General features: G+C 45.2%; 10 protein-coding genes across 10 annotated transcripts; 5 read left to right on the forward strand and 5 right to left on the reverse strand.

Moving 5' to 3' along the window:
* Window positions 1-950: 950 nt before the first annotated feature.
* V1516DRAFT_626463 (kinase-like domain-containing protein) lies at window positions 951-2,125 on the forward strand (the record flags this gene model as incomplete). Its single annotated transcript, XM_066919750.1, has 2 exons — window positions 951-1,334; window positions 1,382-2,125. Coding segments are annotated over 2 exons (1,128 nt in total), but the record flags the coding sequence as incomplete, so codon positions are not given.
* An 880-nt stretch (window positions 2,126-3,005) lies between these two features.
* Window positions 3,006-3,656, reverse strand: V1516DRAFT_686906 (uncharacterized protein; the record flags this gene model as incomplete). The annotated part of the gene is made up of 3 exons (XM_066923691.1): window positions 3,006-3,154; window positions 3,224-3,422; window positions 3,612-3,656. The coding sequence occupies 3 exons, from the start codon at window positions 3,654-3,656 to the stop codon at window positions 3,006-3,008; spliced, it is 393 nt and encodes a 130-aa protein (XP_066776400.1).
* A 291-nt stretch (window positions 3,657-3,947) lies between these two features.
* On the forward strand, window positions 3,948-5,845 carry V1516DRAFT_679113 (uncharacterized protein). Its single transcript, XM_066922858.1, has one exon. It carries the CDS (start codon window positions 3,979-3,981, stop codon window positions 5,830-5,832), a length of 1,854 nt encoding a protein of 617 aa, XP_066776401.1. The 5' UTR covers window positions 3,948-3,978; the 3' UTR covers window positions 5,833-5,845.
* A 30-nt stretch (window positions 5,846-5,875) lies between these two features.
* On the reverse strand, window positions 5,876-7,082 carry V1516DRAFT_696768 (WD40-repeat-containing domain protein; the record flags this gene model as incomplete). The annotated part of the gene is made up of 2 exons (XM_066924052.1): window positions 5,876-6,969; window positions 7,031-7,082. The coding sequence occupies 2 exons, from the start codon at window positions 7,080-7,082 to the stop codon at window positions 5,876-5,878; spliced, it is 1,146 nt and encodes a 381-aa protein (XP_066776402.1).
* Window positions 7,083-7,238: 156 nt separating this feature from the next.
* Window positions 7,239-11,828, reverse strand: V1516DRAFT_679116 (uncharacterized protein). The gene is made up of 4 exons (XM_066922859.1): window positions 11,728-11,828; window positions 9,048-11,424; window positions 8,852-8,998; window positions 7,239-8,802 (listed from the first exon to the last, which is right to left on the reverse strand). The coding sequence occupies exons 1-4, from the start codon at window positions 11,791-11,793 to the stop codon at window positions 7,712-7,714; spliced, it is 3,681 nt and encodes a 1,226-aa protein (XP_066776403.1). The 5' UTR covers window positions 11,794-11,828; the 3' UTR covers window positions 7,239-7,711.
* Window positions 11,829-15,635: 3,807 nt separating this feature from the next.
* On the forward strand, window positions 15,636-17,552 carry V1516DRAFT_696770 (peptide N-acetyl-beta-D-glucosaminyl asparaginase amidase A-domain-containing protein; the record flags this gene model as incomplete). The annotated part of the gene is made up of 3 exons (XM_066924053.1): window positions 15,636-15,762; window positions 15,817-16,893; window positions 16,915-17,552. 3 exons carry the CDS (start codon window positions 15,636-15,638, stop codon window positions 17,550-17,552), a joined length of 1,842 nt encoding a protein of 613 aa, XP_066776404.1.
* A 282-nt stretch (window positions 17,553-17,834) lies between these two features.
* Window positions 17,835-19,563, forward strand: V1516DRAFT_654329 (AFG1-like ATPase-domain-containing protein). The gene is made up of 2 exons (XM_066920300.1): window positions 17,835-17,916; window positions 17,963-19,563. Exon 2 carries the CDS (start codon window positions 18,045-18,047, stop codon window positions 19,515-19,517), a length of 1,473 nt encoding a protein of 490 aa, XP_066776405.1. The 5' UTR covers window positions 17,835-17,916; window positions 17,963-18,044; the 3' UTR covers window positions 19,518-19,563.
* V1516DRAFT_679131 (uncharacterized protein) lies at window positions 19,510-20,273 on the reverse strand. Its single transcript, XM_066922860.1, has one exon. It carries the CDS (start codon window positions 20,232-20,234, stop codon window positions 19,599-19,601), a length of 636 nt encoding a protein of 211 aa, XP_066776406.1. The 5' UTR covers window positions 20,235-20,273; the 3' UTR covers window positions 19,510-19,598.
* Window positions 20,274-20,557: 284 nt separating this feature from the next.
* On the forward strand, window positions 20,558-22,665 carry V1516DRAFT_686913 (uncharacterized protein; the record flags this gene model as incomplete). The annotated part of the gene is made up of 2 exons (XM_066923692.1): window positions 20,558-20,576; window positions 20,636-22,665. The coding sequence occupies 2 exons, from the start codon at window positions 20,558-20,560 to the stop codon at window positions 22,663-22,665; spliced, it is 2,049 nt and encodes a 682-aa protein (XP_066776407.1).
* Window positions 22,666-22,728: 63 nt separating this feature from the next.
* V1516DRAFT_679134 (interferon-related developmental regulator-domain-containing protein) lies at window positions 22,729-24,789 on the reverse strand. Its single transcript, XM_066922861.1, has 4 exons — window positions 24,560-24,789; window positions 24,187-24,509; window positions 23,810-24,128; window positions 22,729-23,754 (listed from the first exon to the last, which is right to left on the reverse strand). The coding sequence occupies exons 1-4, from the start codon at window positions 24,697-24,699 to the stop codon at window positions 22,806-22,808; spliced, it is 1,731 nt and encodes a 576-aa protein (XP_066776408.1). The 5' UTR covers window positions 24,700-24,789; the 3' UTR covers window positions 22,729-22,805.

The raw sequence follows: 24,789 nt of genomic DNA on the forward strand, positions 1-24,789 counted from the left end.
GTGCAAATGGAATTTCATCAGTTCCTAACAGTCAGGCGCGAACTTTAATCCGTGGTACGCATCCAAGTTTGACAGCATTGCGAGCGTCACCCTCAGCTATTCCAATACTGAGTGTGCATTTGCCTCAATCAAGGTCGGCAGCAAATTTGAATTTGCAAACAATTCCATCTCCTGCATTACATCCACCGCCTAAATTTACGTCGTCAACAAGCTCTAAGGCTGCAGGAGCATCTGCTCAGGGTTTAGGCAGCAGTCTGTTACCTGAAGAACATGAAGTTCTCAGCAGCTCCACAAATACTCCGAAGCCAACTTTTGAATCACCCACTCAAGGCTCGCCAACTGCTAAGTCGTCATCGCCAGGATTAACAACCAATTTGCGATTGCATCTGAATAAGACTCTGAAGCGACCCATGCGAAAATTGGAAAATCGGCCAACTCCAAACTTGAGTGATTTTAGATCTGAATTGCCTTCAGTCGACTCTGTTCCTCCGATATCATCTTTTACTTCGAAGTCTTCAACGGCCTCGAATGCTTCTCCGGCAAAATCTCCAAAACCTCCACCCCACTTAAAAATATCTATTCCATCTGCAAATTCTCCAGCATTACACTCACCTAGCACAAGTACTCCGACAAGTCTGAGCAGTCCCTTTAGAAGGTTAAATGCTTTTTCCCGTCTGTCGGCACTGAAAGACAAAGCACTCTCTGAACTATCTTCTCGATCGAATTCTGCAAATTCTCATGATTATGAGGCTCCTTTGAGTGCAGGAAGTACGAGGTCTCAGAAAACTGTGTGGATACCCGAAAAGGAGCTTGAGGAGCTTGATGCCATGGATCGTACAGCGGAAAGTCAGATCCAGGCAATTTGTAATAAGCATCGAGTAACTCATGAAATTGCTAGAGAATTAGCTACATACAGATATACGCAACAAACATCTAAAGTCTCAGACAAAATGGAGAAGCTTAGTGTGCCAAAAGCATTAAAGGCCTATGGGCAACGACTTAATTTTTACGAGAAGGGTGAGATTCTTGATTTCAAAGAGATATATTTCTGTGGCAGATCTACCTGTGATAAGTTTGAAGGAGATCTGACCGCGAGTGATTCCAATTTTGATTATGATGACAAAAATGGCGATTACAAGATTGTGGAAGGTGATCATTTGAACTACCAATTCGAGATTCTAGGACTGCTAGGCAAGGGTAGTTTTGGACAAGTTGTAAAATGTGTTGATCATAAAAATGGAGGTGTCGTTGCTATAAAAGTCATTCGAAATCGGCGAAGATTCCATTCACAAGCCGTTACAGAAGCTAGGATATTACAGAATTTGTCGAATTGGGTAAGCAATTGTTTCTGCGGCAGCAAGAGTGCATACTAACAGAACAGGACCCTGAAGATTCGCACCATTTTGTTCGAGTTAGTGGAAACTTTTATTTCCGTAATCACCTTTGCATTATCACGGAGCTCTTGAGCATGAACTTATATGAGATGCTTAAAGTGAACGAATTTAAGAGTTTTCCAACTCCTTTGATTCGACGCATGGCAAAGCAAATGTTGAGCTCTTTGTGCTTGCTTCAGCGAGAGGCAGTTATTCACTGCGATTTGAAGCCGGAAAATATTTTACTGAAAAGTCCTGATTCGTCTGAAATAAAGATGATCGACTTTGGTTCGTCATGTTTGGAGAAAGAACGGATGTTTACATATATTCAGTCTCGATTTTACCGATCACCAGAGGTGATGTTAGGAATTCCTTATGGATTGCCAATTGACATGTGGAGTTTTGGATGCATTTTGGCGGAGCTACAGATTGGATATCCGATTTTCCCTGGAGAGACTGAAAGTGATCAGATTGGGTGTATTATGGAAGTATTTGGGCCTCCTAGTATGAGTCTTCTCCAAAATGCCAGTCGAAGTGACTTATTTTTTGATAGCATGGGTAGGCCAAAGCCTGTTATTGGATCTCAGGGCAAGAAGAGGGTTCCAAATGCGAAAAAGTTGTCACAGGTATTACGAACAAAGGATGAGGCCTTTATTGATTTCATTCGACGATGTCTGGAGTGGGATCCACAGACACGCTTGCGACCGGATGATGCTGTACGACACGCGTTTATCGTAGGTAAAGAGTTGGAAATCAAAGACAATGATTCGGCAGACTTAGTGAATGAAAGTGTACCTGTCGCATTTACGAGCGGAGAGCTCAATGGAGCATTAGGAGTGTCGACAGCTCCAGGAAAGGCCATATATGGATCCCAAGGTCGCGGAATTGTAAGCGGCCCTCGTATGATGGGCTCGCGTCCGCTTCCGCAAGTTCCGCGAGAAATGAGTGCTAACAGAGAATCGCCCTCGATAACTGGAGGAGCAATGAAATTTGGTACAGGTCGTGAGAGGCCAAGTGTCCGATCTATACCACCATCGCCTCTGAAACGGATGGGACAAAGTATTGAAGACAACCAAATTCGAATGACGGCGACCGGTAGTGACGGAGATAGAGTTATGCTACAGAGTGGAGGAGTCAGGTCAGGTGTAAGAGGAATTTCCACAACTATTGATCCGTCTCAGCATCGAAAGGGTGTGGGAGCGGGACCGGGCATGGTGAAGAGTGCTAGCACGCAACGACTTGGTGAGAGAGCGAATGGGGTGAATCTGGCTGCGACAGGACCTATGAGGCTAGGAGAGGTGCAGGGAACGGTGAAGCGAGGGACTAGAGGGAATATAGTCGCTAGTATGAGTAGCACGCATCTGTCGGAAGTGGTTATGGGGACGAGGAAGGGGACGGAGGGAGTCGAGATGTATTCGGCATCGGCCATTCCTGTGCATAAGAGTAGTTTGAGAGATTAGACCGGACCAAGGGAAAAGTGGACGGCATAATTTATAGAAAACTGTAGAGTTTCAATGTCTAAGAGAATATAATTGAGTCACAAGAAGCTATTTTTTAAAGTAGAAATACAATCAAGTTCAGATGGTTCGAATTTGGATGCAGAGATCGAGGAGGAGGAAGAGATCATGCTGATTATGACGAAGACTCAGCGGACTTGGATTCAAGTCCCGCTTCCTCGTTGTCGTCAAGAACAGTTTTTTGCTTCTTTGCTGGAGGAGCATCTGTCTCGTCTTCTTCTTCTTCATCTTTTTCAGACTTTTTTGTTTTTTCTGATTTCTCGGCTGGGTCCAAGAGTGTTAATATTAGAGATTCTCAAGAGCACGTAATAAGTAATAAAGACAAACACATACCATCGCCATTAGTAGCGGGCTTTTCAACAGAATTCTTTCCAGTAGTAGTCTCGGCGTCCTCCTCATCCTCTTCGTCTTCGTCTTCATCGTCGACTTCTTCCTCTTCTTCTTCTTCTTCTTCTTCTTCCTCGTCGTCCGAATGCCCGGGGTCAGTGTCCTCGTATTCTTCTTCTTCCTCGCTTTCGTCCGACGGAAGAGCCTGGTAAATATAAGTTAGTATTTCCGACAAGTCATCAGTCAGAAATCCTTATAAGAATCGATTTCCACAGGATCTTTCCTTGATCGGTAGATCTCTTGTCGCTTAGTCAAGGGTGCGTGCTAGTCGCATCACGGCTATTAGACCAGAAACCGGGCAACTATTCTCATGCATACATCTGGACTTTCATACCTCAAGCTCTTCTTCAGGATCTGCACGTAGACGACGAGTAGTCATTGTTGAAAAACTCTGATTTTTAGGAACTGGTGAACTCGCAAATAAACTATATTAATTGTTTCAAATGCAACAGTAGATAGAACAATGAAAGAGGACAAGGGACGGATTTGAAGACACATCGCTGTTTTGGGAAGAAGAGATTCAGTCTGCGGCTGGATATCACATGATTACGTCACGTGAAAATATGCCCAGCCATCTCTGCCCAGCCACCTGATTCACGTTGGGACAAGCGAGCGGCGGTTCCCCGGATTCGAAGCGATGAGTTACGCTAGAGTCGATAATCAGGGCGCTGCATCACACAGTGATCAAAAAACAGGATAAAATGGAATTAGTGGAAGAGAAAACAGACTTCGGCGAGATGTTCCGCGCTCTTCCCACCAGCCTCCCCGAGATCTGCATAGGTGGTAGCAAACCTCGCTCGACACTGATATATCCTTGTACTTCTGCGTTGAATAATTTTGATCAAAGCAGTATCGCCATCAATATAGAACTAGTCTTGAACACAATGTCGTCGTCATCTTCATCTTCATCACTTGCAGCTGATTTTTCGTCTCTTCAGGCGATCAAGATTCCCGGTCCGAAACTGGTCCGACGGAAGCCTGTTCCAGTTATCGTTCCTCGACCATATGATGATGGGTCTGGACAGTTGAATCCCAAGAAGCGCGGACAGCGACTGCATAATGAACCCACAACCGATAGTTCAAACGAAAAACGTCAAGCTCTTTATATTCATACACCTACGCACCAGCCGAGCATCCACCGCGGAAACCCAATCCATAGACACCTCTTCGCGGAAGAATACTCAGCTCCCCCTAATGTGCCTGAATGCCGAAAGGAATATATAGTTTCTGCAAAAAAACGCCGTGAAGTTTCTCGACGACACGCATCAAGTCCTATCGTTAATGGAGAGCTTTTACCTGAGAAAAGGTCTGCGTCGTCGATATATCCTAACCTAACACCCATTGACTCTGTGTCGCCTTCTCGACCCTCTTCTCGACCCTCTTCTGCAGATCGATTATGTAGCGCAAATCAGATTTCTGGCAGCTTATTGTCCGCAGCTTCGTCCAAGATCCTGTTTCTTCATCGCAAAGATAAGTTCAATCTCAATGACGCTTTATACGGAAGTATAGGAAAGGATCCACATGTTGTGCAAGAAGAACAAGAGCTCCGGATGAGCAAAACCCCTGATAGACCGCGATCAACCTCGGAACGTTCACAGGGACATCGGCATCATTTACCAACTGCAGCTATGTTTAAAGCTCCGATCTGGTTGGAAGATCAACAACGGGAGGTAGATACTTCCCCACGGGACGATATTGTAGCTGTTCGGAAGCGAGCAATCTCGTGTCAGAACAACAGTCCGCCCATTTTTTTGTCAGTGCCTGACAAAATGGAGGACTTCAAAAACCAGGATCATAATGAATATACCAGCGATCAGTTTGATGCCAGTTCTGCAGAGTATGGTCGTCTAAATAGGCAATTGCCGAGAGAATTGGAAGTTGATGAGTCAGAACAAGAACACGACTCTGAAATCTTCAGTCTTGAATCTTTAGTTTTATCTCGGTTAGCCGACCAAGGCGCCCCAAAACGCAATATGCTTCAATTTCGTTCACGGCGTCAGCATCCGCTAAATGAGGATCTACAGTCCGACGCAAATTCAAATCGATCTAATTTGTGGAGGAAGTTGGGAACCTTGATTAATTCCCGGACCTTAGCTGATCTTTCTAATAGCAATCGGCAACTAGAATATAAGCCTTTGCAGGAATCTAGTCTGGAAAAAGTTGACTCAGTCATAGACGGGGAAAACAAGGCTCCTGTGCGAAGAATTGGGGAAAGTTTTGTGTCAGCATGTAATCAAGCAGGACAGCCATTTCGTCTTCTAGTGATCCCGCCCGAATTTGTCTATTTCTTGGTTACACTCATCTTTCTTCCCTCGTCTAGGTCGTCATCTTTGACTAGTGGTGATCGAGATCAACAAGATTCAGACCAAGACGAACAACGGAAAGCATTCCGCGCATCAGCTGTAGATCTGACCGTCATTCTAGAAATTATGGTCCTGGTCTATTTCATCCGCGTCGGCTGCATAACTTTACAGTACGTGCTAACACTTGTATCCATGATATGCTATCCTATCGTTGCGATTCTCCGCGTCATTTCGCGCGGATTGTTCATATAAAATTTAATTAGATTGTAAAAAAATAGAATTGCTCTTTTTTTGATCATACATCCTCTTCTTCATCCACAGCTGGCTGCTGTTCTGCCGTGACAGTGCCTATACAGACGAAATCACCGTTATATGCCATTCTCCAGAATCGTACTCTCCCATCATCGCCTGCGGAGCTCAGGACAGAGCCTGATGCGTTCCAAGAAACTTTCCATACCTCACTGCGGTGATCATCATATTGGGAAACCAGAGAAACGTCATATTCCAATTCATCCGCGTCAGCGTCGCTTGTGTTTGAAAGTCGTGGCGTAAGCCGGAATATTCGAACATATCCATCTTTACATGCAGTTGCGATATGTTCAACTTTTCCGGCAGTCGAGGCATTACTCGCCCAAGCAACGTCGCGAACGATATCAGTATGTCCTCGCAATACCTCACTCCGCACAAACCCCGAACGTTCCAAGCCCCGGTTGACAAACTTGTTTCTGAAAACTACGACGGTCGACATAGCCGACACGACGAATTGCTCGACAGTTCGCTCAAAAATACCGTCAGAATTAAGTCCAGTCTCGCTCGCTTCGCTATTCTCATCTAGCAGAGGAATCATAACTGTTGAGTTCGGCGACCAAGCAATGGAGAAACTGCCTTGCAAATCCCTCACGCCAAAAGCAGAACCTACATCTCCATGAACCCCTGGTGTACCTCTACCAGACACGATCGCAGATTCCGCAGCTAAATGCCACTGTCTCAAATCCGCCGGATCAGCAGCATGATATACTCTAGCGACACCGTCGTTACCCACACATGCCAATTTTAATCCAAACATACCCGATGGCGAAAACTCAACGCTCTGTAATGCACCCGCAGAATCAGATAATGTGGCCATTTTACAAAACTTATAACCACCATTAGTTGACACAAATACTCGAACCGACTGGTCCTCCGAACAACTCGCAATCACGACTCCGAATTCTGGCGGCGCAAAGGTTATCGACAGAATGTTTTGCTCGTGCGCTTTAAGGGAACTTATTAGTTCCCATCCACTACTTTCTTGGCCATTATTGCTCACTCCTGGAGTACTGGATTTTCGACTGAACACTCGGATGTGCTGGTCTGAGGAACAGGTAGCTAGTAATCGCCCGTAATGATCTATCGCTCCATTAATCTTCTTGTGTTTCCTGCCTCGTCAATCCCTCTTTTCACTACTAACCATACGCTATATCGTGAACAAGATCCTCGTGACCCGTAACTAATGACTGCATTGCACTCTATTCTTATTTTGCAAAAGTAACCCAATGGTCTAACAAACCATATCTAAATCATGCTCTGCCTCTCTGGCTTTCAACCAAACAAAGGTCACGTGATCATCGATTCATCATTCATACAACTTCATTGAACTAATTTTTGTCATTCCTACATAATTATAATCAAAATGAATTTAAGTACTAAAACAAACCACAGATGATCCACAAATGAAATAAAATGTAAAAACGAAAGTCATAAAAATACATCAATCAATGGTATAGGAAAAAAACATTACGTATGTCTCTTGTGTGAATCAAGTAGAAGGTGTGAACACATCCCATTTTCGGCCTTGGAGGACCGATTTTTCTTGTTGTTCCGGCTTTGCATCCCAAATCCAATAAAAATATAAACTTATCCAAAATAGTACACTCCGAATTATCCATCTTCAATAATGAAGATTAAAATGAACAGGGGATAAAAAACAATAATAATGAAATGCAATTCTTGAGAAACTAACAGTGATCCTCACTGATATTTCTCCTAGCAAAGACGTACAAATATCATTCACCACTTGGCTCGCTTTTGTACAGAATCGATGCGCTCATATCGATTGCGATCATACTGCACTGAGTATGATGGCGTTCACTCACGACCATCCAAGTGAATTCTCGCTCATGACAGGTACCGAAATACCTCTGTCCCCAACGTTCCCATTGTTTGAATTAGTCTGATATGAGGTAGGTGTGTGGCCAGCAGAAAAATTCCGATGACCATCTGCTGAAGGTGACGATCCAGTCGCAACTGCATATGTACCAATAGTCGTCATAGGTGGCGTAGGCGAAGCAGTCCGGCTAAGATTTCGACCAAACTTCCGCCGATACCAACCCATTACAAAGAACATCAGCAAGCCATAGGCAGCCGTTCCCCCGACTGCTCCCACAACAATCCCAACAGTAGTTTTCGTTGTTTTTCTAGCAACTGATGATGCAACGTTCAACGTATCAAGGGATCCTGATCCATACGATCCTGAACCTCCCTTCGCGTTTGAATCTGATGTTGAAGAAGAAGAACCAGATCCTGAGCCTTGTCCAGAACTAGAACCGGACGATCCTGAGCCAGTTAAATCAGGCGAAGAACCACTAGATGAAGAGGTAGATGCAACAAGTGGAATAGTAGGGTCAATCAGATCCATCAGGCTATTCACGCTACCGTCCGGATTGTGATAGAACTTGGACTGAGGGTTCAGTAATCCTAGTTTCAAAGTGTCCACCAAATCAGACGGAACATACATCATCGCCACAGAAACAATGTAAGAATCATCATCAGTATAATACGGCCGAATAGACACCATTGTTGTCTCGTTCGATGAAACATCAAGTCCGTACGAAATACCTTCAGGCAAATACTCAAAAATTTGAGCAACTGCTAAAGGATTAGCAACGATAAATGGATAATTCAATCCATATGTGAAACCAATTTGAATCAATGTAGAGTTAACAGTTGCTGTAGGCTCAACTCCGGACGGTGCAATCACGTTTGGCAGAACCGTTGTCGGAGTATCAGTCGTTGTACTCGCAGTTCCTATACTACTCGTTGTCACTGGTGCCTCTGTGATTAATGCTGTTGGAAGCCAATTCGACGTGACATCTGTGCCATCAGCAGTTGTCACAATAGTCGCCATGGTGGAGGGAGTGGTTGAAGCCATGGTGGCACTTTCAGTATCTGTGAGGGACGCAACTGATTTCCTGTCAGAATTGCTAAAGAAAAAGGTGAGGATAATAAATACCTGGTGAATCAGTTCCGGAAATAGATGTATTTTCATCCGCAGTATTTGTAGTTGCAGCATTGGCGCTAGACGTGGAACTTGCAATTGACTCTACAGTAGAAACTGAAATGCCATCAGTATCAGTCTCGGTGACGCTAGCATCGGTAGCTGTAGAGTTAGTGATTTGGTATCAAAACCGAAGTGAGAAGCTACTTACTAATCGAACCAACAGGTGCTGATCCAGATGCTGTCATAGAACCAGTCGTTATAACAGAAGGTGAACTTTCAGTTTGCGAAATTTCAATGATATTTGAGGTTGCAGTGTTCACTTCAGATCCAGTTGCAGAAGTCACAGTATTGAAAAATGAAGTTTCTGACACTTCGGAAGCGATTACTGTGGTAGAAGTAACTCCTGATACAACAGTAGTGATCGTATCATAAGAGGTACTGGGGATGGCCGTGTATTCGCCAGAAGATGCAGTAGTGTCAGACTTTGAAAAGATCGTGCTCAATATTTCTACCTCTGATCCCGACATGGACGAAAACGATGTCACTACACTACTAGGAACCTCAGTTTCAGTAATCACAGAGTATCCGCTAGTACTAAAAGAAGACGCGTCTGTCTGACTAGAGCCAATCAACACCGTCCCAGACAGTGTACTAGTAGTGGAGAGCTGGCTCACAGTAAGAGGATTGTCATCGCTAGCGGAACTGAAACTCAATCCACTTATTGATCCAGAACTTTTGAAAGAAAACAGCGAACTTAAGCTCTGACTGGCCGACTCAGTTATCGTAGCTAAGACACTTTGTGTGGTGCCAGATGCAGAATCAGTAGTTGTACCTATAGTCGAAGTTGGTGCTTGAGTAGAAACACCTCGAGTAGCTGAGTAAGAGGCCGCTGTAGTTATTCCAGAGACTGAGAGCCCAGAAATTGTCGGGAGCAATGAGGACTCAGTTGCAGAAATTGATAAAACAGTCTGACTACCAGATACAACAGATAAAACTGATGAGAATGAACCATCCGAGAACGAGAGACTAGTGGACGTCGACGAAGAAATTATATTCGAATCCGTAGAGGTTACAGTATTCGAAAGATTAGTTGCAGTACCTGAAGTAGAAGATTCAACTGACGATACTGTTAAAGGAGTCTCATCACTAGCTGTAGAGGTTGAAAAATATGATACTGATGACCCCAGCTCTGATATACTTGTGACAGAACTTGAAGCCTGCATAGTTGATGTAGCAGAAATAGCTATTGTTCCAGTAGCAGAAGTATCTGTCACGGTTTCGTCACCTGTGTTGGAAGTCACCGGAGAAGAAGTGTAGAGATTACTTGCGGTCTTTGTACTAGAGGTGCCGGTAATTGTTTCGGTACCGGTCGATTCTTGGTCTGTAGTCAGAGTAAATGTATCTGATGTTGTCTCTGAAACGGATGTTGAAGTCTGAGTAGTCACAGAAATCGTGCCTGTCTCATCATCTGACGTGATTCCGGTATTAGACAGCGTATTAGTAGAAGAATCTGTCGATGTTGGAGTAGCCGCAGTAATCACTGTGTCGGTAACAGTTGAGGACGTCAATCCATCAACATCTGTCGTTGTTGAGGTCTCTGAAACATCTGTCTGCGTTACGCCATTAGAAGTCCCGGTAGAAGTCTCAGTTGAAGTCACTGAGTCGATTGTGGAAGTCGTTGAAGAATCAATTTCCGTGGATGTCATTTCTGTTGAAGTCGTCGAAACGTAATCTGTATCAGTAGTAGTTGGCAAAGAAGTAACATCAGTCTCAGAAGTTGTTGAGCTCAAAACAGTCGATCCCGCGAGCATAGCGGTTGAACCGGTGACCTCAGTTGTCGTGGTTCCAGACTCCGTAGTCGAAATATCAGAAAACGAAGAGGGCGATGGCGTGTCTTCAGATACTGTAGAGCTCATCGAGTTAATCGTATCAGAGGTGGTATCAACCTCCGTCGCTGAAGCGGTAGAACTACCAGAATTAGTAGAGCTAAGCGTCTCTGAATCGGTGGGCAAGGGAGAGTCGGTTTCGGACTCCGTGGCAGTTGAAGTAGCTGTGCCCGTAGTATCAGTAATCGAATCCGTGATAGTTGAGGAAGTAGTATCCGTAGTATCCGTAGTATCCGTAGTATCCGTAGTCGTATCAGTGACAGTCGGAGTAGCTGTATCCGTAGAGTCCGTAGCAGTGTCTGTCGTCAAATCTGTAGGAGTCGGAGAATCTGTCTCGGAATCTGTTGCAGTTGCAGAGGCAGTATCTGTAGTCGTATCAGTGACAGTCGGAGTGGCTGTATCCGTAGTATCTATGGACGAATCCGTGATAGTTGGACTAGCCGTATCCGTAGTGTCTGTAGCAGTGTCTGTCGTCAAATCTGTAGGAGTCGGAGAATCTGTCTCGGACTCTGTTGCAGTTGCAGAGGCAGTATCTGTAGTCGTATCGGTGACAGTCGGACTAGCTGTATCCGTAGAGTCCGTAGCAGTGTCTGTCGTCAAATCTGTAGGAGTCGGAGAATCTGTCTCGGAATCTGTTGCAGTTGCAGAGGCAGTATCTGTAGTCGTATCAGTGACAGTCGGAGTAGCTGTATCCGTAGTGTCTGTAGCAGTATCTGTCGTCAAATCTGTAGGAGTCGGAGAATCTGTCTCGGAACCCGTGACAGTCGGAGTAGCTGTGTCCGTAGTATCAGTGGACGAATCCGTGATAGTTGGACTAGCCGTATCCGTAGTGTCTGTAGTCGAATCCGTGGCAGTCGGACTAGCTGTGTCCGTAGCAGTATCTGTCGTCAAATCTGTAGCAGTATCTGTAGCAGTATCTGTAGCAGTATCTATCATCAAATCTGTAGGAGTCGGAGAATCAGTTTCGGATTCTGTGACAGTCGGAGTAGCTGTGTCCGTAGTATCTATGGACGAATCCGTGATAGTTGGACTAGCCGTATCCGTAGTGTCTGTAGCAGTGTCTGTCATCAAATCTGTAGGAGTCGGAGAATCTGTCTCGGAATCCGTCAAAGTGGCAGTAGCAGTATCAGTACTCGAATCCGTGATAGAAGCAGTTGCAGTATCGCTCAAATCGGTGGCAATATCCGTCAGCGAATCTGTCGATGAATCTGCAAGTGTCAACGAATCCGATTCGGAATCCGTAGGAGTCGGAGAATCTGTCATTGAAGTGATATCAGCAGTTGAATCCGTAAGCGTTGGAGAATCTGTCACTGAAGTCGCATCGGTTGCTGAAATCGTGCTTATTGGAGTTACAGTACCCGTTGTGTCAGTAGTAGCACCCGTAGCAACATCTGTAGCCGAATCCGTCGTAGATGGGAGGGGACTATCATAAGTCTCGCCAACCAAGTCGGTGTAAGAAGCACTAGACTCGGTTTCAGCAGCGGTGTAAGAAGATTCAGTGACCGAAGCATAATCATCCGAAGTAGTGGAATCCGCAGTAGAAGCAACAGAAGATTCTGCAAAACTCTCATCAACCAAAGTTACAGAGCCAGTGATGACTGCGTCAGAGCTCGGAGAAATCAGAGCTGTGGCAGAAAGATCGGTCGAGGAAGTTGAAACTTGACTAACTGTTAAAGGCAGCTCGTCAGATTCAGATGCAGTGGCTGTATCTGAAGTAAAGACTGAAGAATCCAAATACGAAGAATAAGTGATAGTTTCTGAGACCGAAATCTCAGTATCTGTATCTGTATATAACGTTGCAGTTGAAGATTCTGAAGAAGTGGGCTCAGCTAGTCGAAAACGTCAGTATTTATGCCAAAAAAAGTTTTCCGCACACTATTTTGGTTACTTACCAGCTATAGAGACGACGGCATCAGAATAAGAGGAAGTATAATCAACTGTCGAGTTATCAACACGGACGACAAGTCGACGTCTAGTCGAGTCGATATGCTTCGGACGAGGACGTTCAAGCATAGATGCAAGGTAGGAGTCGCCAGGAGCGGCCGCCTCTGCTGGACGAGGATTTCGACGAACCCCTAGGAAAGCATCTGCAGAGGATGCGAATAGTGTGAGGAAGAGGATGGCGAGCGTGAAAAGGGAAAGAGAAGGCAAGGGAATCGGTCTGGACATGCTGCGAGAGGTTGAAGGAGGAGGGTGCCTATTGGAAGGCAACGGCCTTAACCTTGAGCGCGAAAAGCGCATTGAGAACGAATGGACGTGCCGTGGTGGGCAGAGGAGAACGGGGAGGGTGATGCGGAAGAAAAGAGAAGCGCAGACGGCAAATCGGGAGGGCGGAATCAGCTTGATAGTTTGCGTGTTAGGAGAAGACAGAGTGGGCAAGAGAGCACAACAGAAAGCCAGGACTCACAGGTCTATAGGGCGGTCGGCGCAATGAATATCGGATCCGCGAGTGGAAGGATGGAAAACGAGCGAGATGAGAATGGAGGAGGGATGAGGAGGAGAGGAGTAGGAAGCAAGAGAGAGCGGGCGAGCGAGAGAAAAGTCGTGCAAGGAAGGGAGGGCCAGGAACAGAGATGAGCAAGAGGGATTTCGCGATGGTTTGGAATTCGAGGTTAGAGGCTGTTTTTGCCCGGTCGACCTCCCTAGGGGGTGTGTGTGCGTGGACGAACAGGCGTAAGCACACCTGGAAGGCGACCGCAAAACGTGAGGGCCGTGGGTGAGTGACCTGGGTGATTCTAGTGAGACTAGCTAGGTGGAAACGCGGGTTTGGTGCAAATGGGCTTCACCGGTAAACGAGGGCTTTTAGCTAGCACGCAGCTCCGACCACCGGCGCCAGCGCCAGTGCCAGGATGGGCACTGTTTGAGCTTGTATTCTTTGTGGTCTTTTTACTCTATCTGCGTCGTTTTGCCTTGCCGCTCTACAGGTTGAGGCTTTATGGGAAAGACGCGCGGGGCTCGGACGCTGCAGTAATCCTATTCTATTAGGCTGTGAGGCCGAAACGGGCAGATTGTAAATTCGGTTTTTTTGCAGTCTCTATGGTGCGAGCGATATGGTTACAGTGTGATTTGGAGGGTTGGTGGTCGATAAATAGAATAGAAGAAGGGGATCAGCAGCAGCTCTGCAGAGTAAGGCAAGGATGACAATGTAAAGGTGGCCAATTGCAGGCATACAAGCAGAGAGAGACATACTGACTGACTGACTGACTGACAACGCCAGTGGTCATGCAGAGCTTACTGTATAGTATGGATGTTGCTCCCACTGCTCTCCCACTACTCCTTCTACTACTGCTATTACTTGCTGCTTGCTGGCACTCTCGCGTTGTGCCTGTAACACAGCCTAGTATAAGACCAGGGAAATAAATGTAAACAAACGCCCGCAGAAACCTTATTGAAAATGGACTTCCCAATGTGAACTTGATGGCCGTGGCGTGGACTAATTTGGACGCAAAAATATGTGCATATCAATATAAAAATATATTTGTCCTCATATTGAGCCGGGTCGAGCATAGTCGTCCCGACTCTGGGACCTCCATAGCCAAGTCTTCCACTACTGGCCCTTCCCCGAAAGCAATTCTCCCGCCAACACACGTGGCACGGGTCGGCGTGCGCTATAATTAATTTACCCCTTTCACGGGTCCGGAATGCGTCGCGGAATGCTGCTGATGTCTGAGTCTGTTGTCTCTTACTGTCTTTTGCTGTCTGCTGTCTGCGGTCTGCTGCTCACCAGACTATTTTAATTAATTGAGTCTGCCCTCGCCTCTACCTTCTTCTCTCTGCCGGCCTCAGCACCCATTGATCCAGATTCTTCTTGTTTACTATGAAACACTATTAGGAGTCACTCATCTCCCAAATAGCAGCCCTGCCATCTTCCAGATGTCACCATACACACTCGCCCCCCTTGCACTTCTCACCTTTTCGCTCATTCAACCCCATCCCCCTGCTCCCCGTGCTCCCTCAAAAACAATGCCCTCGTTTAGATACCCTAACCCCTGAAGGCAAACTAAGAAGGCGCGTCAAGGTGATGAACGCGCACGCGTGTGTAAACAAACGCGCCGAAACAGACGGTTTTGCACGCGTCGGTCCAGTTGAGCTCCCCTTGCGCTTTACCGCATTAGCTGGATCATAGGTCCTGGCCCTCGACCGTGTCTGCCACTCGCTACACGCTTTCTTTGTCTGCTCTGCAATTCAAAGTTTCCAAATTAACGTTCTGTTTCTCGTGGACTGTCTGCGTGCTTCCCATTTGGGCCTTCTGGTCTCGGTTCCTGGAAGAACTGTTCGCTCGATTCGTCCACTCCAGCAGCCCAGTCTCTGCTCTGCTTCTACCGACCCTCGCCATCTCGTCCCCTTTCTCTCTCCTGGGGCCCTGAATGTTCTGCGTCCACTAGCCAAATTCTAGCCGTCCCATCGCGCTCTATTGGAGTGCCTCCCGCAATGCTCTCTACAAACGCCCTTCTTGTTATTCGCGCACGCGCGCCTTGCGTTGCGTTGCTGTCGTTGTCTGGCCTATCACACTGGACAAACTGTTCAAATCCCTTGCATGTCTCAGGTCTCCTTGCCTGTTTGCCTCTCTCTTTGTTCGCTCACTCCCAACACGGCCGCCAGAATGCAGACGTAATTGCTCACGTGCAAACCGTTGGAAGACGTTCGCCACATTGTCATCCACGACTGCACGTGGATCGCCCGAACACAAACACCTTCAGCTTGTAACCACTATCTACGCCATAGTAATTAATTGTCTACGGGCACCATGTCGCCATTATCGGGCTGAGGAAGACTGGTTTAACTCAAGATCGTGCTGGCCCTGGACGAGCGAGAACCAATCCGGTCTCCAGTTCGCTCTAACCCTGGTAGATATTCGCATCTGAACTCTTCTCATGGCAACCGACTTGAAGGTTCCGCTAGGGAATTACATGGCGAGCCAGGACGGCCTCGGCCAGCATCCGTATCGGCTTCGAATCCGACCGTTCATCCTTCTATCCATCGCACTGATATCTCTCGTGTCTTTGCCATTGCCCAGTTCTCCGTTGCTGCCCGCATGTTCGAATTGTTTATGGCTGCACACTCTTAGGTCCTCCTTGGGTTTCACTTCAGATTCTCCGGCTTCTCCGCTGGAGGTTTTTGAGGTCTATGTCCCACCCAAGGTCTATGGCCCGCCTGTCCACTCCCAAATTGTCATGGATCATGTCTTTGGTTTCTCATATGGCAAACCGTTTGTAGGAGTTTGGACACCTCCGTCGGTGCCATTCACACATGTCCATCTCACACTTTCTACGACCTCCCAAGGAAGACAGTTTGACCGGCTGGCTCTTGTGTTTGTTGGCGATCACGAAGTTTGGCGGACCTCAACGGCTGAGCCCACTCAAAATGGCATACATTTTGAATATACCAAGGATATATCGCAATATTTATTTTTGCTGAGAAAAGAGCAACCTTTCATATTTGAGATGGGTAATCTGGTAGATGAGACTTATACCGGTTCGTTTGCCATGGTGCTAACGGCCACTTTCTACTATGTACCTGAAGTTTTGGACTCAACCAGAGCAGATATAGTAGTACCTCTCTCCGCTGCTCGGTCGGCAGATGGTAAGCCTTCTCATTTTTCTTTACCCAGGGATGAAGTTTCGCTCAACGTTTGGCTGCCTCGTACCGTGTACAAAGCAACTGCGTTGATCTCTGCTTCGGGTAATGCTGCTGAAGAGTTTTGGTATACCAATGCGGTTTCTGAATACAAATCTTTAATTCCTGGTGTAGAGTTGGATTCCCATGGACCCCATCGCGAAATTCAGTTTTATGTTGACGACATGCTCGTGGGTTCAACTTTTGCTTTTCCTATTATTTACACCGGAGGCATTTCACCGGGATTCTGGCGCCCCATCGTGGGTATCGGTGCGTTCGATGTGCCTATGTTTGAATTGGACCTAACTCCGGTATTGCCTCTTTTATGGGCTGGTGCTCGTATTTCGATTGCGCTTGAAACTGGCGATATGTTCGAGCCTATAATTGCAAATGACTGGATTGTGTCTGGCAATATTTTTGGCTGGTCGGGTACTGTTGATGGCGAGGGAAAGATTATGTCGTATGAGATCGATCCTATCGAAGTCGATAATACTTTGTCCCATAGTCATGATCGTCAAAATATGAACATCACCTCTATTGCTACTCGGCAAGGTTCGATTAGTACACATTTAGTTTTTGGGTCTCGATCTGTTGATCCGACATATTCTTGGAAAATCCGCTCCGAAAATCTCCAAATCTATACGGATTCGGCGCGAACTCAACGTGTGATTGCAGATACAAAGATTACGCAATCGAGTTCCACGTTCGGAGACTCTAGTTATGATTATCCCTTGAATCTTCAAACCAAGGTCGAATTTGTTCCGCAGTTGAAGATTTCAGCAGAGCTGAATCGGGGAAGAACTGAAGAATATGAAGATGCTGTCCATTCTTTAGGTTCCACTATTAGAACAAAGCAAGCGGGCTCAGCTTACTATCTTGCTAAAGACTCGGAAGGTAACGGGCCATATGGAGGTGGAACAACTCGACAAGATTATCTTGCCAGCAGTCCAGAAAATCAGTATTGGCGCTCTGTTGCGGCTTCGAACGGTAAGATTGTGCGAGATATTGAATTGCGAACCTCAGCTAGTGATGTCAATTCTGAACAGATAGTTCTTCATGACGAGCCAGGACAAGATTTCCAATTTGCGCCCTGCCTGGAAGATTACTCGTCTCGTGTTATCATGGCTGCGAATAATAATGAGTCCGTTGATGCTGAGCATGATATGTTGTTGAAGGAGTGTATTCAGAGTTTGTTTGGTCGTCATTTTTAAGGTCTTTGAATTGTTTTTGGGCATTTTGATTAGATTGCATGGTAGTTTGTAGTTTGTTTTCGAATAGCATTGGATTGATCACACTAAATAATTTGAGGACTCATAGACTACTAATCTACAGATGCGCTACAGTTCGCACTCTATTTTCATTCAAATTTTGATATTGTAATTGTTTCTTTTTTTGGACTTAGGATACCTCAGGTAGAAGTGATGGGCCAGTCGAATTAGAGATATTAGAACAATTGGTGCGGCTAAAAAGTTTACTTCGCTCAAATAAGGTCGGACGGGATAAGGAACACTCGACTTGACTGGACAAGTGCATCTGTGCTAATATTAGACTTTATAATAATAAACTACTGTTTGGGTAATGTCATTTGTGACACTAGTTTTACTCGTACTGACTAATAGAGACCAATTGAGTGCTGTGGAAAGCAGCGAACTATATAGATACATATTTGACCATTGGACTCCACCTGTGCACTGGAACCACTAATGATAGCAGCGCGAGTGTTTTTGCGGTTACCTCGAGCTGCTTCTACTTTTTTTTCAAAAGAAATATCAAGAAATATTTCCTGTTCTTCTCAATTATTAAGAACCAAAGTCGTTGCAGGCACGATATCTGTTACTAGTGTGGATGTACGAAAGAGTATAGTGCGGGGTATAAGTACAAGCGCCGACCATGGGTTCATAGATCGAAATCCATTGGAACAGTACGACTATTTAGTATCAGAGGGACAAATCCGAGATGATCAATTTCAGCGGGGAATTGTTGCATCATTGGTAGAATTGCACGATGAGATTCGAAACTACAGTCCACACAACGTCGAGTATCCCGACTTGGAGTCTCTAAAACCCAAGAAGGGATTAATGGCCTTTCTATCGCCTACTCAGAAACATAAACTTCATACTATAGATTTGTCTACAGTTCCAAAAGGTATTTATCTTTATGGAGACGTTGGGTGCGGCAAGACGATGTTGATGGACATGTTCTATTCCACTATCCCTACGACCCAACTATCCAAACGTCGGATTCATTTTCATGCCTTCATGCAAGACGTGCACAAACGGAATCATCAATTAAAAGTTCAGCACGGAATCGATTTTGATTCGATTCCTTTTTTGGCTGCAGCACTTGCCGAAGAGGCTCGTGTATTTTGTTTTGATGAGTTTCAGGTCATTGACGTTGCAGATGCAATGATTTTGAGACGCCTATTTGAAATCTTGGTCCATCATGGAGTCGTATTTGTGATCACCTCGAATCGTGCGCCCGATGAGCTATATAAGAATGGTATTCAACGACAGTCATTCATCCCTTGCATAGATCTGATCAAAGAACGGCTACATGTTATTTGTCTTGACTCTCCTACAGATTATCGTAGGATTGAACGGCCTTTGAAAGATGTGTACCACTCGCCACTTGATGCTGCAGCAAAAGTTCATGCTGAAAAGTGGTTTGATTATTTCGCGAACCCAAGAGATCCGCCTCATCCTGCTACTCACACGATCTGGGGCCGCGAGTTACATGTTCCGCGAGCATCGGGAAAGGTAGCTCAATTCACTTTCGAGCAGTTGTGCGGTCAGCCGTTATCTGCTGCTGACTATCTGGAACTAGCACGAGTCTACCAGGCGTTTGTTGTGACTGATATCCCGATCTTAACTGTCAGCAACAAAGACAGAGCGAGACGTTTCATCACATTTTTAGATGCGGTCTACGAAAGTAAAGGGAAACTTGTTGCCACTTCTGCAGTCCCGTTTGCTCATATATTCGTCGACGACAGGCCGAACAGCAAGCCCCAAATGAACGCTGCAATGATGGATATGGTCGGCGACCTTAACGTTCAAAGTGAACAATCGCTCAAAAATATGAACATGTTTTCAGGCGAAGAAGAGGTGTTTGCGTTTGCTCGTGCATTAAGTCGTCTGCAGCAAATGTCAAGTGCGCAATGGGTAGACGCAGTAAATTAGAAAATTTTGTCATTTAGATTAGAAGTTATATACAAACATATTACACTTGTAATATACCAAAGATAACAGAAGGTCATTAGTCTAGTATCCTAAAGATCTATATCGGCTGTATAAACGAAACATTTGTTTAATGCTTTTATTAAAGCGCTTTACTCGCAATTCGCGGGCAATCCGCTTCCGCTTCAAGTTTGGCCGTTCGAATTCTCGATATCGGAATTCCAAGCCAGCGACTTCATTCACACGAGTAATCCGGATCAATTGGCCGAGAGCCTGATTCAAGTTCCGGCGAACACGGACACTTCGACCCGCATATGGACCCAAGTTGGGTAAATTAGCTAGTGTTACGGCGTTGAATGAATATTTCTGCAGAGATTGTTTCATTATTTCTTCCTCGTTCGGTTGATAAATCACTTCATTCGCTTTTTGTCGTCGAACTAGTTTGCGATGACCTCCTCTCCAACTCATTTTATTCCACAACTTGGAACCCGCACTAGACTGAGCTCGCGTAATTTTACCACTCATTGCATCAGCAATTGTGAACGCCCGGGTTTTGAAAGCCGTATCGACCTTTGGCAGTGTGTGCCTCTCGCCTGAGGCAGTAATGACGGACGGCATATCTTGGAAATTAACAGTGGATTGACTGAGCTGTCGACTGAAATTGGTCCTTGACGGTAATACCCGTGCAAATAGCGGTCGAATTGTTACTTTGATCACCATTTTGTCGAGATTTTAAATTCTCTACTTTCGAAATAATTCTGAATTGGAATACGAAATAAAATACATTAGTATGCAGCAATTTATTAGCCCATCCCAAAGATCTGAGTTATGGAATAAGTGTTTATTAATATTTACACTTATTCATAGTGGTCATTTTTCCAGGGTCTTGAGACCTTCGAAATTTCTATTATCCTCTGTAGAGCAAACTCACTGTGGTAGGAAATTAATTTCTTCGAGATCTAGAGTATTACAGATAGAATACGACAGGAATTGATTAAATTTAGTTATAGTTGAGTTGGTTCTAGAACTGGATTGCTCGCACAATGTCGCAATATCCTCCAGGTAAGCATCTTACCTTAAGATCTGAACCAGTAGTGGGATCAGTACTAATTCGAATTCAGGTCACTATTCCGCAGGTGTTCCCGGAGCTCCTGGAGCTCCCGGAGTTCCCGGAGTTCCTGGAGTATCTGGAGTCCCTGGAGTTCCTGCATTTTCAATATCAGCTACGCCGGTCCCCGGAATGCCACCAGGATCTAGTATGCCACCCGGTGCGTCTTCAGCTGGAGCTGGAATGCCTTCATTTCACACGCCAGGACTGCCAGGAGGTTTTCCTGGATTCCCTACGATGCCATTCCCACCTGGATTTCCTGGATCGAATCCTTACGCGATGCCACCGGGAGCTGCACCTATAGTGTCAAAGCCAGTTGTGAATACTACACAGCCGCCATCGAATTTCAGTCAACCTGATCCAGTAGAAGAACATGTCGAAGAAGCACCTGTGCAGGTAGTGCAATACTCAGTATTATCCGATAAAAATATGAGACCTGCTACTGTAGACGAGCAATTACGGATCATCTACTTCATCGTATCGCCGGAAGCTGTCGATGATTTTTGGCTCGATAGGATCATCCGGTCATCAGGTAAAATCACAGATTGGGTCCGCATTAAAGATTCTCTGGGGAAGTCAAAAGGGTTTGGATTTGTGGAATACGAAGATGTTACTGCGCTTGGTCGTGGGATCAAAATCATCAGTCAAGCTCTCAGCGGTGCTCATCAAGAAGTCAAGCTCGAAGATGGAGAAGAAGACGATCCAGATAAACCAGTTTTCAGTTTTGATGTCAAGTATTCTGAAGATACCAGGCGTGAACTAGAATCTGTTTCACTTGGAATCGATGAAGGCGATAAGGAATATTCCTCTGCCGTTGCTGCCACGATGGAATTGATTAAGACTTGGGAAGATCCGGATGCCAGGAAATCCTTTTACGAAAATTATCTTGCTGAGCATCCGGAAGCGGCTCACCAAGATAATGACTCCGAAACTGCAGATTTGTTACGATCGACAGCACATCCGGACGACGAGGGGTTAGCTGATATGCCACCAGAGCAGCGCGCAACTATTATGAAAGAAATCGGCTCGTTTCGTAATCGAGCGAACGAACGGGAACGTGAGCGGATCAAAAAAGAAGAACAGGTTGAGCGGACTAGGCTGCAAAAGATGCAGGCCGAGAAAGAGAAAACACGCCAGGCTACAAGCCAAACGCCAAAGGTTACATCACTCGGATTTGACGAGCCTATTGAGTTCAAAAGAGCAAAAGACAGACATATTGAAGGGGAGAGTACCTTCATCGACGATGACGATGACGAAGAGAGAGATGTATATGACGACGACGGCAAAGCTCTTACTGATGCCGAGATCGAGGAGCGCAGATTAGAATCTGTAGAAGATAAACTCGAGACAAAATTTCTTGATAGAGAACGACGATACACTCGCGATGAACGTGTCCGAATCGCCAATGCAGAACGTGATACAAGAAGGGATGTTGACGATAAAGACAGGCTGGAGAAAACGCGAGCAATGCTGCTTATACGATATAGTGAATGGGATGACGATCGAGAGGAAGAGCGCCAGAAGGAAGAATACTACCGAGATCGCTCAGCATGGCTACGAAATCGGAATGTTTTTCGCCTCCGCGAGGCTGAAATTGATGCGAGAGAAACTGAGCAGGAAGAGAAATCTAAGAAGGATGAGTCGGAATCTAGAGAGTCTGCGGCGGATGTTGACACCCTGGTGTCTTCGTTTTTGGAGCAACAGGCGTCGCAAGTGATAGGCGGCCAGTTAAAGGCAAGCGAGAAGAAAGAAGAATTAAAGCGCAATTCTGGTCCAATCCGAGTATCGTTCAAAAAAGAGGAATCGTCAGAGTCAGTACAAAAACCCATCTCCATTGGGTTATCAAAACCTACCTCGAAGCCTATTACGAAGTCTAGTTCAGGGTTTAAAATCGGACTTGGAGGAAAAAAATCCGAGCTTGCTGGTCGAAGGCCGGCTGCGTTGGCAGATGATGATGACGACGACGACGACGATGGTAATGGAAAAAAGAGAAGAAAGCTAATTCCACTTTCATATGATAAACTGAAAGAAGATCGTCATTAAATTTCCTTTGAAGACTGATGGATAACATACATGGCTACGCGGGTATGGATATATAGATATATGTATGATATGTATGATATACTGTATTATTACTGCTTTTACCCAAATATATATATATATATAAACCCCCCTCCATCATGCTACCAAGTTTCCATTTCTCTTTGATACCGTTCTTTTGTCTCTCTAGCCTTTCGCAGATCATCATGGCGATATTTTTTCATTTCTTTGTTGACTGATTTGATCAGCTGCTTCATATCGGAGTCTTGTTCCTGTTCTCGATCATGGTTTCCTCCTTCAGCTGGCTCATCGAAATCTTCGCTTTCATTGCCTGATGGAACTGCTCTCGGACGTCGCGATAATTCGTAAGTAGTTGACCCTTGTGGATCTAGTGCAAGTCGGATACAGCGGTTATACGTGAAATGAACAGGAAGTCCGTACGACAAAACCTTCTTCACTTGCGCTAATCGGAGATAGGCAGCCCATGACTCAATGTGGAGCGTAATACTTTCGAATTTCAAACTCCGGTTGATTCTTGAACTGGCCAAGGACGCTGTTGTCGGAATAGGGTCGCCGTTGCCTCGCTCGTACGTCACTATGTCGGACTGATTATCATCCGGATTCTCGTGCTGAACTGCAGTTCGAACAGTGTCGACAATATCTCGAAAGACCGACTTTTGGACTTTACGGGAAGACTTGGCGACCCGTTTCGTGGAGCTCGTGGCAAGTTGCGATAGTTGATAAATTAATTGATCTTCGTCGTAATAAAGTGTAGGCTGCCCTGAAGTCATTCGTTGAGGCTGAGGTCGTATGGCTATAGGCTTGGGAATTTCCACAGAGGGCTCATCGCCTTCTTCATACTCTTCATCTTCTTCTAGAGGTTCAATTTTGCCATTTCTAGACTCATGCCTTTCCTTCAGTGTTTCTATTTCCTGTTCTTCGTTGTCTTGCTCCTCATCAGATGAATCGACAAGATGATAGTTGCCGATATCTTCGGAAAATCGCTCGTATAGTAAGGCAATCACGTATCCGGCAGCCATACGAACTGACATTTGCGATGACTCTAGCTGATCTACCAAAATCGGCATGGATCTATAAAATTAGATAAAAATGTAACGATAATAAAAATCAATCTAAATGAACATACGTTTGAGAAATATCCAACGCATCATCAAGCTTGGAAATCAGAAATCCAAATACGTTAATTGCAACTGAGACTACCTCTCCCGAGTCAGCAGCAGAGATTGAACTTCCGTCAGTCATGATGATGTCTAACAGAAAGTCAAGCTCTGTATCTATTTCTGAATCTCCCGAAGCACCCGAGAAAAAAACCACAACACCGAGGGCGGTAATCGCTGCTTCCTTGACTGCAAGATTTTCGTCGCTTAGAATTAGTGACTTGAAAATCGGAACAATCTTGAAATAGCCTTCGTTTTCAGGATCAGTTATTACAAAAATCGAAAACACTAACCAGTTAATAAACGAAAGACCCAGAATAAAATAATAAAATAATAAATAACTTACTTTTACAGGCCAAAATTTTCTCTTTAGATGAGTTTGAATACTTTAAAGATCGTGTGATTCCATCTTCCAAGTCGCCATGCCGTCGCTCAGCTATCCGCCAAGCATACTTGAGACTAGCAATCTTACAAATTCTCGACATCGCATCCTCTCGACTGGATGAGTTGGAATGTTTTCGCTCAATCGATAGAATATCAATGTATCCTTCAAGTTTGTCACGCCAATCAGAGCTGATGTCGCCATCTTTCAAGCGTACGTTGCCTGGCGACCTAGGAGAAGATTCATTATCGGTTCCAAAGGAGTCAAGAGTATCTAATGATGCAACGCTAAACATTTATTAGCGTAAATTTGGAGAACGATATCAATATATTTATACCTCCAGTCACTGTCTGAGATGACTGAGAAATTATCGTCATATTCATCCTCATCGTCGAATTCCTTTGAAGTTTTTCTTGTTCGAGAAGAGCTCTTTCTCGTCGCTAGACGGGAGACCGCAAGTTTTCGCAGACTCGACATTACAATAGTGGCAATATTTATATTTGCAGCAGCTATTATCTACCTTCCTAGTTCAGATAAAATAGATACGGTAAATTTGAAGTTTGAACA

This window comes from Lipomyces oligophaga (assembly GCF_038497815.1).
Source record: "Lipomyces oligophaga strain CBS 7107 unplaced genomic scaffold V1516scaffold_6, whole genome shotgun sequence".
Classification (NCBI taxonomy): domain Eukaryota; kingdom Fungi; phylum Ascomycota; class Lipomycetes; order Lipomycetales; family Lipomycetaceae; genus Lipomyces; species [Lipomyces] oligophaga.

What these genes read in the sequence shown, in the direction of transcription:
- V1516DRAFT_679116 (XM_066922859.1), bottom strand. Translation starts at nt 11,793, where the DNA reads ATGACAGACACTGCTACAGACACTACGGATACGGCTAGTCCAACTATC. An exon ending in TCACGGATTCGTCCATAGAT is followed by an intron (nt 11,425 to 11,727) that starts ACTACGGACACA and finishes ACTGCTACAGAC; the next exon opens with ACTACGGATACAGCTACTCC. An exon ending in AGCACCTGTTGGTTCGATTA is followed by an intron (nt 8,999 to 9,047) that starts GTAAGTAGCTTC and finishes CTAACTCTACAG; the next exon opens with CTACCGATGCTAGCGTCACC.
- V1516DRAFT_679134 (XM_066922861.1), bottom strand. Translation starts at nt 24,699, where the DNA reads ATGTCGAGTCTGCGAAAACTTGCGGTCTCCCGTCTAGCGACGAGAAAG. An exon ending in ATCTCAGACAGTGACTGGAG is followed by an intron (nt 24,510 to 24,559) that starts GTATAAATATAT and finishes ATAAATGTTTAG; the next exon opens with CGTTGCATCATTAGATACTC. An exon ending in GAAAATTTTGGCCTGTAAAA is followed by an intron (nt 24,129 to 24,186) that starts GTAAGTTATTTA and finishes TTAACTGGTTAG; the next exon opens with TGTTTTCGATTTTTGTAATA.
- V1516DRAFT_679131 (XM_066922860.1), bottom strand. Translation starts at nt 20,234, where the DNA reads ATGGTGATCAAAGTAACAATTCGACCGCTATTTGCACGGGTATTACCG.
- V1516DRAFT_679113 (XM_066922858.1), top strand. Translation starts at nt 3,979, where the DNA reads ATGGAATTAGTGGAAGAGAAAACAGACTTCGGCGAGATGTTCCGCGCT.
- V1516DRAFT_654329 (XM_066920300.1), top strand. Translation starts at nt 18,045, where the DNA reads ATGATAGCAGCGCGAGTGTTTTTGCGGTTACCTCGAGCTGCTTCTACT.